Source organism: Bufo gargarizans, chromosome 8 (genome assembly GCF_014858855.1).
Source record: "Bufo gargarizans isolate SCDJY-AF-19 chromosome 8, ASM1485885v1, whole genome shotgun sequence".
NCBI lineage: Eukaryota > Metazoa > Chordata > Amphibia > Anura > Bufonidae > Bufo > Bufo gargarizans.
The window spans coordinates 34,374,979-34,389,230 of NC_058087.1; the positions used below are offsets into that span (position 1 = coordinate 34,374,979).

Below are 14,252 nucleotides of genomic sequence, written 5' to 3' on the forward strand. Positions count from 1 at the left end.
AGGAATAATATAAACTGTGATGTCACATAGTACAGGAATAATATAAACTGTGATGTCACATAGTACAGGAATAATATAAACTGTGATGTCACATAGTACAGGGATAATATAAACTGTGATGTCACATAGTACAGGGATAATATAAACTGTGATGTCACATAGTACAGGGATAATATAAACTGTGATGTCACATAGTACAGGGATAATATAAACTGTGATGTCACATAGTGCAGGGATAATATAAACTGTGATGTCACATAGTGCAGGGATAATGCGCACTGTGATGTCACATAGTGCAGGGATAATGCGCACTGTGATGCCATACAGCGCAGGGGTAATGCGCACTGTGATGCCATACAGCGCAGGGGTAATGCGCACTGTGATGCCATACAGCGCAGGGGTAATGCGCACTGTGATGCCATACAGCGCAGGGGTAATGCGCACTGTGATGCCATACAGCGCAGGGGTAATGCGCACTGTGATGCCATACAGCGCAGGGGTAATGCGCACTGTGATGCCATACAGCGCAGGGGTAATGCGCACTGTGATGCCATACAGCGCAGGGGTAATGCGCACTGTGATGCCATACAGCGCAGGGGTGATGCGCACTGTGATGCCATACAGCGCAGGGGTGATGCGCACTGTGATGCCATACAGCGCAGGGGTGATGCGCACTGTGATGCCATACAGCGCAGGGGTGATGCGCACTGTGATGCCATACAGCGCAGGGGTGATGCGCACTGTGATGCCATACAGCGCAGGGGTGATGCGCACTGTGATGCCATACAGCGCAGGGGTGATGCGCACTGTGATGCCATACAGCGCAGGGGTAATGCGCACTGTGATGCCATACAGCGCAGGGGTAATGCGCACTGTGATGCCATACAGCGCAGGGGTAATGCGCACTGTGATGCCATACAGCGCAGGGGTAATGCGCACTGTGATGCCATACAGCGCAGGGGTAATGCGCACTGTGATGCCATACAGCGCAGGGGTAATGCGCACTGTGATGCCATACAGCGCAGGGGTAATGCGCACTGTGATGCCATACAGCGCAGGGGTGATGCGCACTGTGATGCCATACAGCGCAGGGGTGATGCGCACTGTGATGCCATACAGCGCAGGGGTGATGCGCACTGTGATGCCATACAGCGCAGGGGTGATGCGCACTGTGATGCCATACAGCGCAGGGGTGATGCGCACTGTGATGCCATACAGCGCAGGGGTAATGCGCACTGTGATGCCATACAGCGCAGGGGTAATGCGCACTGTGATGCCATACAGCGCAGGGGTAATGCGCACTGTGATGCCATACAGCGCAGGGGTAATGCGCACTGTGATGCCATACAGCGCAGGGGTAATGCGCACTGTGATGCCATACAGCGCAGGGGTAATGCGCACTGTGATGCCATACAGCGCAGGGGTAATGCGCACTGTGATGCCATACAGCGCAGGGGTAATGCGCACTGTGATGCCATACAGCGCAGGGGTAATGCGCACTGTGATGCCATACAGCGCAGGGGTAATGCGCACTGTGATGCCATACAGCGCAGGGGTAATGCGCACTGTGATGCCATACAGCGCAGGGGTAATGCGCACTGTGATGCCATACAGCGCAGGGGTAATGCGCACTGTGATGCCATACAGCGCAGGGGTAATGCGCACTGTGATGCCATACAGCGCAGGGGTAATGCGCACTGTGATGCCATACAGCGCAGGGGTAATGCGCACTGTGATGCCATACAGCGCAGGGTCAATGCGCACTGTGATGCCATACAGCGCAGGGTCAATGCGCACTGTGATGCCATACAGCGCAGGGTTAATGCGCACTGTGATGCCATACAGCGCAGGGTTAATGCGCACTGTGATGCCATACAGGGCAGGGGTAACGCGCACTGTGATGTCACTCAGTGCAGGGGTAACGCGCACTGTGATGCCATACAGCGCAGGGATAATGTGCACTTTGATGCCATACAGCGCAGGGTCAATGCGCACTGTGATGCCATACAGCGCAGGGTCAATGCGCACTGTGATGCCATACAGCGCAGGGTCAATGCGCACTGTGATGCCATACAGCGCAGGGGTAATGCGCACTGTGATGCCATACAGCGCAGGGTTAATGCGCACTGTGATGTCACTCGGTACAAAAGTTCATACAACTCTTTGCTGTCTCTCCAAGCTGTTTATCTCCGCCTCATGTGTTTGGATTGGACCGGTGAATTGAGAGTGGGTGATCAGTGCAGGAGAAATGAGGAGTTGATTCTGCAAAGTGAAGAAAGAGGCGTTTTCTGTGATAGGACAAATAAGGCTAAGTTCGCATCTCCGGCATTGCCGGATACTGCCATTCACCGCTGGACTGCTTATACTATAATGGGATCTGGCTGCTCTCCAGCATGAGTCCAGCATACTGCCATTCTCCGCTGGACCCAATAGATCATAATGGGATCCAGCAGGGATCTGCTCGCTTCCCGGCATGAGTGCTGGGTTTCGGCCGGACAAAAAAACGTGGCGTGCGACAGTATTTGTGTGGCCAAAACCCGGCACTCATGACTGAAAGTGGCCGGATCCCATTATAGTCTGTGGGGTCCAGCAGTGAACGGGAGTATTGGGAGGGAAAAATGTTGAAATGATGGTTGCACTTCAAAATCTAATGTATCTGTGTTATCTGCATTGTAAATTCTGAACACGATTGCTAAACGCAAATTGTTTTGGACAGATTTTAAGGCTTAAGAGCTCGGAGGGGAACCTGTACTGGACATGATGGACTAGAGAGCAGCACTCTCAATTACAATTAAAAGTACTCCCTGTTCTCACAGATCTGTCATGAACGCCCTGCAGGGTGCTGGTGTGTATTTTAACCAAGGATCTGTGTTTAATAAGGATTCCTATCGGACTGGTGTCTTAGCCAGCTCCCTGCTGGGAAAGAATTGGGGATAGGCGCATCCATTTTTCATCCTTGAAATATCATTATGCTTATTGAATAACGGATGTAACAGAGGCAGAAAACGCAGCCGGATGAATGCACCTTGACCTGAATGATTTCCTCTGTCAATCGCAAGAAAGTGGAGCCGCTAGGTGTAACGACAAGGTTGCTCCTAGAGGCTCATTTGCATATATACAAGGGGTTTCCTGGGATTCTGATACTGATGACCTATCCTCTGGATAGTATCGGTATCTGATCAGTGGGGGTCCGACACCTGGGACCTCAGCTGATCAGCTATTTGAGAATGCACCGGCGCTCACAGCGCTGCGGCCTTCTCTGTGCTTACCAAGCACAGCACCGTACATTGTATAGCGGCTGTGCTTAGTATTGTGCTCAGCCCCATTGAAGTGAGCGCAATACCAAGCACAGCCATTATACAATGTGCGGCGCTGTGCTTTGTAAGCACGGAGAAGGCCACAGCGCTCACAGGAGAGCTGGCGCCTTCTTCATCAGCAGAGGTCCCCCACCAGTCAGATACTGATGACCTATCCTGAGGATAGCAAGTAAAGGAGGTAGCGGCAGCATCTCCGGTGAATCCTTTATTGGATGGACTTTACAGAAAGTGTGCCATAAAATTAAGCAGCAACGTTTCAGCTGTATCCCAGCCTTTTTGACTCTTGAGGATCTGCGGTCGTGGTTTGGCTGGTGCATTGCCGGGTGGCCGTTTGCGTCCGTGGGTGCTGCACTACAAACACCAGTATCAAAATCCTGAAAAACTCCTTTAAAGAGGACCTTTAACTAGTTTAAAAACTAAAAACTAACTATATCAGTGGGCAGAGCGGCGCCCAGGGGTCCCCCTGCACTTACTAGTATGTCTGGGTGCCGCTCCGTTCGCCCGGTATAGGCTCCGGTGTCTGCAGCTCCCTCTGTTGTACTGGTCGGAGTTTCTGTATTAGGGTTGTCCCTTGCTGCAGCGCTTGCCAATTGTAGCGCACAGCTCATAGCCTGGGAGTCAGACATACTAGTAAGTGCAGGGGGACCCCTGGGCGCCGCTCTGCCCACTGATATAGTTAGTTTTTAGTTTTTAAACTAGTGAAAGGTCCTCTTTAAATTATCATTTTTCTCAGCAATGCGGACACATATGATCATGGGACCAACACAGATGCCTTCAGCTGCCAAGTGCACATGTAACAGGTCAGCCAGTGTCATAGGTACAAATCGCTAACGGATGCCCTTTAATCAGTCTAGGCCAGGGGTACTCAACTGGCGGACCGTGGTCCGAATCCAGACTGTGGTTGCCAGCTGTCCGGACCCCTGCATGCACCCGGGTGCCAGCTCTCAGGGGGTGCCACAGTCCAGAAGCAATGAGCGCTTCCATCAATACAGACGGAAGCGCTTATTGCTGGAGCGCAGGGAGCTGCAGTCCTGTCACTCACCGCTCGGCTCCCCGCGCTTTTCCCCTCCTTCAGGCCGGCGGCTCTCTGAATGGGGAAGCAGGAAGACTTCTTCCTGCTCCCCCATTCAGCCTGCAGGCACAGATTGTGTGGCTGGCTTGTGTGGGCGGAGCCTGCGGTCTGGAAATCTACATAAGCTCCGCCCACACAGTGCTGCAGAGCGATCTGTGTCTGCAGCGGAGAGAGGACTGTGAGCTTCAGGAATGGGACAAGGTGAGTAGTTACTGTGTTTTTTTGTTTGTTTTTTAACACAGAGAGAGCAAAATGGGCATTTCTACTCTGGAGGGGGCACAATGGGCATTGCTAATGTGAAGAGGGCAGAATGGGCATTTCTACTCTGGAGGGGGCGTGAAGAGGGCACAATGGGCATTTCTACTGTGGAGGGGGCACAGTGCACAGAGGACATTACTACTATTAAGGGGGCACAATGGGGATTTCTACTATGGAGGGGGCAAAGAGGGCATTATTACTGTGAAGGGGCACAGTGGGCATTACTACTGTTAAGGGGGAACAGTGGGCATTACTATTAAGGGGCACAGTGTGCATTATTACTATTAAGGGGCACAGTGTGCATTATTACTTTGAAGGGGTACAATGGGCATTACTACTATTAAGGGGCATTATTACTGTAAAGGAGGCACAATGGGGATTATTACTATGAAGGGGGCACAAATGGCATTACAACTGTGGAGGGGCACAGATGGGCATTACTACTGTGAAAGGGGCAAAGAGAGGGCATTACTACTATGAGTGGGTATTCATACTCTGTGGGGAGGAACTAAGGAGGCATCGCAATGTGTCAAGGGCACTAAGGAGCATCATAATGTGTGGGGGCACCAAGGGATCACCCTGCTGTGAGGGTGCACTTAGGGGTATCACACTCTGTGGAGCATTAAAGGGATATCATACTGTCTAAGGGGCATCATTATTGTTAGCGGGCACTGAAAGGACATTCTTACTGTTTGGTCGGCAGAAAGGAGATTAGGTGGGCTTGGAGGTGTGGATTATTGTAAAAAAATAAAAATAATGCAGCGCTGCACGCCAATGGTGTTGTCTCTCCTTTATATATTTTTTGTTTTGCAGCTCGGACCTTCATCCTACGGCATACTCGGATATGTGGACCTTTACAAAAAGTACTTGAGTACCCCTGGTCTAGGCTTTAGTGGTTTCTGCTGCGCGTACCTGTGGTGATGAATGTTACTGCCCTATACAGGCCCTTGCTGCAGCCATTACATCTTTACTTAGTGGGACATAACTGTGTATGTTTCATGGATACTTGTTGCCATATTGATTTGTTAATGTAGCGATGTTTGGTAAACACAGCTGTTTTCCTGCATTCATCCCTCATATACTGAACTGCTGAACCTTCATGGATGGAAACATTGAATATCTATAACTTCAAAGTGCTCTACACAAGCAGCAGCTGCTATAAGATGTATGCATTACAGACCATGGTTAGTTATCAGTTGCATGATGTTAGTTTGATTTGGGAGGTCAATATCATGTTGTTGTGTTTTTTTTTTTTTTGTTTTGTTTTTTCTTATCCATCCGCTCGCCAGGATGGTAAGAAATTGGCCAGAGGAAGGAAATGGTATAAAGTAACCAAAACTCACCTGTTAGATCTTCCACTGCTCCAACAGTGCTGCTCTGGTGGGCCTCTCTGGTCTTTGTTTACATTGTTACAGTGATAGTGTTCCCTAAATCTGCATGACTGCCGCAGATGTACACCTCCGAGGCCTCATCAGACTAAAGCACAGATTTCCACTGGTCTAATGTCCATTCCTTGTGTTCTTTAGCCCAAACAAGTCTCTTCTGCTTGTTGCCTGTCCTTAGCAGTGGTTTCCTAGCAGATATTCTACCATGAAGGCCTGATTCACACAGTCTTCTCTTAACAGTTGTTCTAGCGATGTGTCTGCTGCTAGAACTCTGTGTGGCATTGACCTGGTCTCTAATCTGAGCTGCTGTTAACCTGCGATTTCTGAGGCTGGTGACTCGGATGAACTTATCCTCCGCAGCAGAGGTGACTCTTGGTCTTCCTTTCCTGGGGCGGTCCGCATGTGAGCCAGTTTCTTTGTAGCGCTTGATGGTTTTTGTGACTGCACTTGGGGACACTTTCAAAGTTTTTCCAATTTTTCGGACTGACTGACCTTCTTAAAGTAATGATGGCCACTCGTTTTTCTTTACTTAGCTGCTTTTTTCTTGCCATAATACAAATTCTAACAGTCTATTCAGTAGGACTATCAGCTGTGTATCCACCTGACTTCTCCACAACGCAACTGATGGTCCCAACCCCATTTATAAGGCAAGAAATCCCACTTATTAAACCTGACAGGGCACACCTGTGAAGTGAAAACCATTTCAGGTGACTACCTCTTGAAGCTCATCAAGAGAATGCCAAGAGTGTGCAAAGCAGTAATCAAAGCAAAAGGTGGCTACTTTGAAGAACCTAGAATATGACATATTTTCAGTTGTTCCACACTTTTTTGTTATGTATATAATTCCACATGTGTTAGGCTACTTTCACACTAGCGTTCGATCGGATCCGTTCTGAACGGATCCGATCATAATAATGCAGACGGAGGCTCCGTTCAGTACGGATCCGTCTGCATTATTTTAGCATAAAAACAGCTAAGTGTGAAAATAGCCTCGTACGGATCCGTCCAGACTTTCAATGTAAAGTCAATGGGGGACGGATCCGCCTGAAGATTGAGCCATATTGTGGCATCTTCAAACGGATCCGTCCCCATTGACTTACATTGTAAGTCTGGACGGATCCGCACGGATCCGCACGGCCAGGCGGACACCCGAACGCTGCAAGCAGCGTTCAGCTGTCCGCCTGTCCGTGCGGAGGCGAGCGGAGCGGAGGCTGAACGCCGCCAGACTGCATCAGGGCTGGACGGCTGCGTTCGGGTCCGCTCGTGAGCCCCTTCAAACGGAGCTCACGAGCGGACAGCCGAACGCTAGTGTGAAAGTAGCCTTAATTCATAGTTTTGATGCCTTCAGTGTGAATCTACAATTTTCATAGTCATGAAAAAGAAAACTCTTTGAATGAGAAGGTGTGTCCAAACTTTTGGTCTGTACTGTACATAGATAGCAGTTGGTTGATGGTTGAACATACCGTCATCTGGTGAAGGACTTGTTTGCAGACATGGCCATGCGCATTTTACTCCATACTGGCCGTTACAGTTGTTCAAATTGCCCGTACATCTCCAATGAGACCAGGCGATGCTGAAAGATCTTTCTGAGAACGTTCTGTCAAAGAAGGCTATTTTGTCCATGAATGATCGATCTTTGAATGGAATAACTTTTGTCTAACTATCCGACAAAAATATTAAACGCAGACGACTTTTTTTACAGACGATAATCACATTCGGCTGAACCGATCGTTCACTGTTAAAAGCTCACCAGCCAAACGTTTGTCTTGGTCGAAATCATCAATTTTGATCAACATTAAACTAATGTGTATGAACACCTTAAACGACAATACATGCCTACATGAAAATGCAGGAGATGCCGGCATATTCAGAGGCTATGCTTTCAGTAACGCCCCGCTTATGCCGGCTGCCAAGCAACATCTTGCCCATCTTCTTAGAGTTAACTAAAATAGACCATAAATTAGTGAATCAGATGGTAAAGCAGCTTATAAAATGTGGGGCGTTATGTTTTACTTCTATAGATACTGACGTTCATTGTTTGTAGCGTCTTTTTTTTATTTTTATGGTAAAATTCAACCCTATAGTCGTCACTTTTATAGTTGCAGAAATTAATAAACTGTCATATTTTTTTTTTTTTCTGCTTTTCAGAATTTTATAATGAAAAATTACAAGCTTACCTATCATTTGACTGGACTTCCTGTTGTCACTTTTTGATAAAATAGCAGCTGCCAAGAAACAGAAAAATACTGAAATGACTAACAAATATAGCCACCAGACTTTTGGCCATCGCCCACCTCTTACCTGTAGTAGATTTTTGTCAACGCAATTCCTACAGCCGAATTTGCCTTAAATATACTGCAAAACGTATAACGTGCAGATTTAAAGGGACTGCTTGGAATTTCGATATTGATGGCCTATCCTCAAGATTGGTGGGGGTCCAACTCCCAGCACCCCCCGCCAACCAAATGTTTGAAGAGGCTGGTGAGCGCCTCGGCCTCCTCGCAGCATACTAAGCGTAGCTTCATTCGTTGTATAGCTACTTTGCTTGGTGCTGCAGCTCTGGCCCATTCATTTGAATGGGACTGCGCTGTGTCTAGGCCATGTGACTGATAAACGTGACATCTCTGGTTTAGAAAGAGACCACGTCGCACCAGAACATTTTATATAGCAGCTGAGTCAGACACCCACCGTTCAGATATTGTTGACCGATATCAGGCCATCAGTATAAAAATCTTGGACAACCCCTTTAAGCCCTTTACGTTTAAAGGGGAAGAAATTCATGGTGAAAATTCTCGGTAGAAATTGACTTGCTGAGGATTTTTAGACTGCATGTTGATGAGACCTGCTATAGTCCACATGGCGGGTACTGTAATATGTTAAGGATTTTTCTTGTGCATTTACCATTACAGCTCCATAAGCAATACCTTAAAAGAAACGTTTTAATATTTCTAAAAAGTGGCTGTCCTGCTTTATTACTAATGAGTAGTGATTCTCTTCTGTGCATCTAATTTGTTTCCCTTAAAATTAAAATGTATCCGTCGATATTTCCTGGATTTTCCTGTAACGAATGTATAGTAATTTGCACAGAACAGATTTTTGCCGTGGAAAACAAAATCATTTTCCATTTGGAATTTTTGGTTCTTGCATATAATTCATTGTTTTACATCTGTTATGTTTTCATGGAGACACACCAACACATATTGACATGTACAGAGCCCTAGAGACCAGCATGAGCTGTGGGAAAAGTGTTATCTGGTTATAATGTTATTATAATCTTATATATAAGGTCGACAGATCTAAAAGGGAATGCGACATCAGAAAATGACCCGTTGTGTCAGTCAAGTTATGTTGAACATATTTATGGTGGTGTATTTTTTTTATTTTTCCATGTCCTTATCTATATTAAAAATCATTCTGACATCTTGCAGCTTTCACTGCAAGCTGATGTCTGATGAGAGTAGGGCTGAAACAATTACTCGATTGAATCGAGTAATTCTACACACAAAAAAATCCTCGATGCAAATTTTTTGCATTAAAGATACATTTTGTATCACGTGACCACGGAGCGGGAGTGAAGCGCTTGCTATTACTCCCGCTCCGTGGTCTCTCTGGCCCGCAATACTCACCTTTCCAGCAGGGGCCTCTGGACACTCCACAGCACATCCATGGTCCCGCGCTGCACTGACCTCCTGACGTACGCACGTCGTGACCTGGCGCGCTGTGTGACGTCAGACGCAGAGCAGCGCGGAACGATGGAGTGTCGGTGGCAACCCTGCTGGAAAGGTAAGTTGGTCCGACTAAGGCTGGGCGCCTGGAGTGCACATCGTCATAGCAACTAATGACGCTGTGCACTCCCGGTGTCAGGAGGAGCAGGGGGGCAGATGATTTCCCAAGGGGGAAGAGCTGCTGGCACAAGGTGGGGGGGGGGGGGGGGGGAAGCTGATGGCTCTGGGGTGGGGGAGAGCTGATGGCTCTGGGGTGGGGGAGAGCTGATGGCTCTGGGGTGGGGGAGAGCTGATGGCTCTGGGGTGGTGGAGAGCGGATGGCTCTGGGGTGGTGGAGAGCGGATGGCTCTGGGGTGGTGGAGAGCGGATGGCTCTGGGGTGGTGGAGAGCGGATGGCTCTGGGGTGGTGGAGAGCGGATGGCTCTGGGGTGGTGGAGAGCGGATGGCTCTGGGGTGGTGGAGAGCGGATGGCTCTGGGGTGGTGGAGAGCGGATGGCTCTGGGGTGGGGGAGAGAGCGGATCTCTCTGGGGTGGGGGAGAGAGCGGATGGCTCTGGGGTGGGGGAGAGCGGATGGCTCTGGGGTGGTGGAGAGCGGATGGCTCTGGGGTGGTGGAGAGCGGATGGCTCTGGGGTGGTGGAGAGCGGATGGCTCTGGGGGAACAGAGCTGATGGCACGGGGGAACTGAAGCACTTGGGCTGATCACACAGGGGGGAACGAAGAGTGTTGGGGACTGATGGCAGGGGGTTTGATGAGTTTTTATAAGAGTACTCGATTAATCGTAAAAATCATCGATCAAATACTCTATTTCTAAAATAATCGTTTACTGCAGCCCTAGATGAGAGCATCTCTAGTAAAGAGCAAAGAAATCCTAGTGGTACCGATGAATGAGTTCTCTTGTAAGTGACCCATTCATATCTCCGTAAGACTGGTGGTGGTCTGACACCCAGTATCCTCACTGATTAGCTGGCACCAGCACTCGCAGTAGCGCCACGACCTTCTCTCAGCTTTTCCTAGGCCGGTGACGACACGTTCATCGGTCACAAGGCCTAGATGCAGCTCAGTCCTATTGAAGTGAATGGGGCTGAGCTGTGATGCAGTGTACAGCACTGTGCTTGGTGAGCTGAGAGAAGGCTGCGGTGCTGCTGTGAGAGCTGGTGCCTTCTCAAACAGCTGATCAGTGGGGGTCTCCCAGGTGTCTTCATGTTTAAGCTGCATATACACAAGCCAATAATCATCCAGATTATCGGGAATGATCGTTCCTGTCGAATGGTCCTTCCCGACAATCTGCCTGTATAAATGTGCCACCGATCGAAACGCTCCTTCATCAAGTGACCCTGTTGTCCATGCAGGCGCCACCGATCATAGTTTCTGGGCAGCAGATTGTGTGGTCTAAACAGTGATCTGCTGCTCAGAAACCATGATTGTGTATGAGGACAAGCAATTGCTATAGCGATCCCTCATCCTCGTACAGTGACGGAGATCGCTGCATGTAAATGCAGCGCTCTCCTTCACTGAACAAGCAGCCGACTGTCGGGAAGGAACGCTTCCTTCCAGACAGTCGGCTGCGCAATCGTCTATATCCAGCTTTACACTGACTGGACCTAGCAGAGGGCACGGACGTCTTTGCTGTCCATAGCAATTAATGAGAACATAGATTTAATTTATCAGAAGCAGAATATGAAACGAAATCTGAGCTCTAAGTGTTCGCTATAGGTGACAAAAACAGACTTGAGTCATCTGAAGTCTACGGGTTTCTATGGTCCACGTGGCTGCTGGAAAGCTACATCTCTGAAGCTCAGCTCAGACAAGATGGCTGCCCCCATAATCCTGTTCGGATAATATAATATAAAAATCTACAATCAAAAATAAAAGCAGATTAGAAAAAATATGTCTCAGTTTCTGATTTTAATTAGTAAATTTGTAAATAAAACATAGGTGATCTAATCCCTTTAAGGGCTCCAGGTGATATTTGACAATGGTACCAGTAGATGAAAACCCACGTTCAGTAGACCATCAGAATTTATTCATGTGTTTATTTTGCAGGTGGAAAACAGACCAAAGTATTATGGACGAGAGTGAGTAGACCTTCCTTCTTCTATGTAACCGCTGATCCAAATAATCCGACGCTTCTGTGTGGCACAGGACTGCATGATGATCGGGGTTCTTGTAAACACAGAAGCGAGATAAGACATTTTCACATGGATTTTAGTGAATATTCCACTCCGAAATACATGTGAAAGTTGCTTTTCATAGTTTTTATTTATTTATATATAATTAATTTGTATTGCTCTTTATAGTAGTGGAAATTTTGCCTGTCCATTTTGAATTCATTCACAGGACCATTGCATTGCATCTACACGACAATTTTCAGAACCATTGCAATCTATGGGGTTATTCACATGGCTGTTTTTTTAACAGCCAGTGAATAGCGACCGCCAGAAAAAAGGACATGTCCTATTTTTGGCCGTTTTCACGTCCAGACGGACCTCATTGAATTGAATGGTTTTTAATGGCTGCTTAGACAAGAGTGAACCCATCTAACGGACATTACAACGGGTACACTAGTGGAAAATGGCCTTTTAGGAGGTAAAATAAAAAATAAAAAAATGCTCACCTCATCCACTTGCACGTGCATGGACAGGCGCTCCTCACTTGATGCTGAAGGACCTGCGCTCCCAGCGGATTTGAATAAAATAAAAAAAGCCAATGAAAATCATCAATTTTTAATGGCCTTTTTTAAAGGCCATTAAAAACGGATGCAGAACGGCCAGAAATCGGATTAAAAAATGTTTGGAAAATGGCCATGAAATGCTGACAGTGTGTCCGTTTTTCATGGCCAAGGCTAAGGTTGTGTTCAGGCGCCTCTGATGGGAAAATATTGCGGGATGCGAAGGAGATGTGAGCATAGCCTGAATTGTACAATCTTTTCTAAGACCTTCTGCTAAACCTTATCTCGACACCCATCAGGTCCCTATTCTTGTCGGATTCTGCTGTATAATTACTGTCTATATATATATATAGCTATAATCACCTGCGGTGTGGTACAGCAGGGAGAGCGCGCCCTGCCTGACGGTATAAGCAGTCGTAGTAACACTGTATTATAAAAAAGGAAAAGAAAAAAAAAACTGTCAGCAGGATGAGGCTCCTTTATAAGTTTCTCTGCGGCCAGGGGAAGAGGCGGCAGATAGACATTTGTGGCATTGTATGGCGGCCTATTTGTAGTTATTCAATTCAAAACGCAAGGGGGAGATTTATCACTCCCTGTGCACCTGAGCTGTCGTAGATTTCTGGTTAGGGGCACAAACTGCAGGAGAATGCACTTAATTTATGACCGAGGTATGCACCTTGTCATAGCTTAGGCGCATTCTCCGGCAGCGCAGGGAATATCAAGACAGGTACAAAAAACGCCAATCTTGATAAATCTCCCTCAAGGTGTTCAATTCTGAATAATTAAGTGAAAATTAGGCAGACAACTAATTTAATTTATTTAACGCACGTCTATAAGGCCTCATGCACACGGCTGTTGTGCGGCCGTGGCCGTATTGCGTCCCGCAATCCACGGCCGCCAGCCGTGTGCACCCCGCATCACGGATGTAGAGCCATTCACTTGAATGGGTCCGCACTTCCGGAGATGCGGAACGGAGTCACGGAACAGAAAACTGGAAGCACTACGGAGTGCTTCCGTGGTGTTCCTTTCCGTTATTCTGAACCGCAAAAAAAATGACATGTTATGTTATATTTTTGGGCGGTGCGGACTGACCACGGACCCATTCAATTTGAATGGGTCCGGCCGGCTGCACGGATGTTGCCCGTTCATTGGGGACCGCAAATTGCGGTCCCCATTGCACGGAACAGCCGCACAACGGCCGTGTGCATGAGGCCTAACACTGACCTATTCCGCAGCTCTTTACAGACATTAGCATCCCTCTCTGTCCCCAGTGGAGCTCACAATCTAAGTTCCCTATAAGTATGTCTTTGGAGTGTGGGAGGAAACTGGAGAACACAGAGGAAACCCACCCAAACACGGGGAGAACATACAAAGTACAGGTGATGTTGTCCCTGGTCGGATTCCAACCTAAGACCCCAGCGCTGCAAGGCTCCAGTGCTAACCACTGAGCCACCGTGCTAACCACTGAGCCACCGTGCTAACCACTGAGCCACCGTGCTAACCACTGAGCCACCGTGCTAACCACTGAGCCACCGTGCTAACCACTGAGCCACCGTGCTAACCACTGAGCCACCGTGCTGCAGAACTATAATTCAGACAAGCTAGTTGCTCCTTATACAACAGTCAACAAAAATAGCTGGAAGCTGCAAATCACCTTCTATAATGAGGGCGGGAGCTTCTTCAGGGTCCGGTACAGTAGACAGTATATCAGGAAAAAATAAATGGAGTGTCCTCCCCTGGTGTCCTGGGACAGGTAAAGACCAGTACACAACACTTAGTACCGTACTGTACTGTAGAGAGAAGTGCGCCATTCCCTTCTATGGGA

General features: G+C 47.9%; 1 protein-coding gene across 1 annotated transcript in view; it reads left to right on the forward strand.

Annotated features, from left to right (window-relative positions):
• CHN1 (chimerin 1) overlaps positions 1-14,252 on the forward strand; it is a 109,720-nt gene that overhangs the window by 36,963 nt on the left and 58,505 nt on the right. Inside the window, exon 5 of the mRNA XM_044303370.1 lies at positions 11,803-11,834. Within this exon, the coding sequence (XP_044159305.1) occupies positions 11,803-11,834 (32 nt within the window). The remainder of the gene's footprint in view (positions 1-11,802; positions 11,835-14,252) is intronic.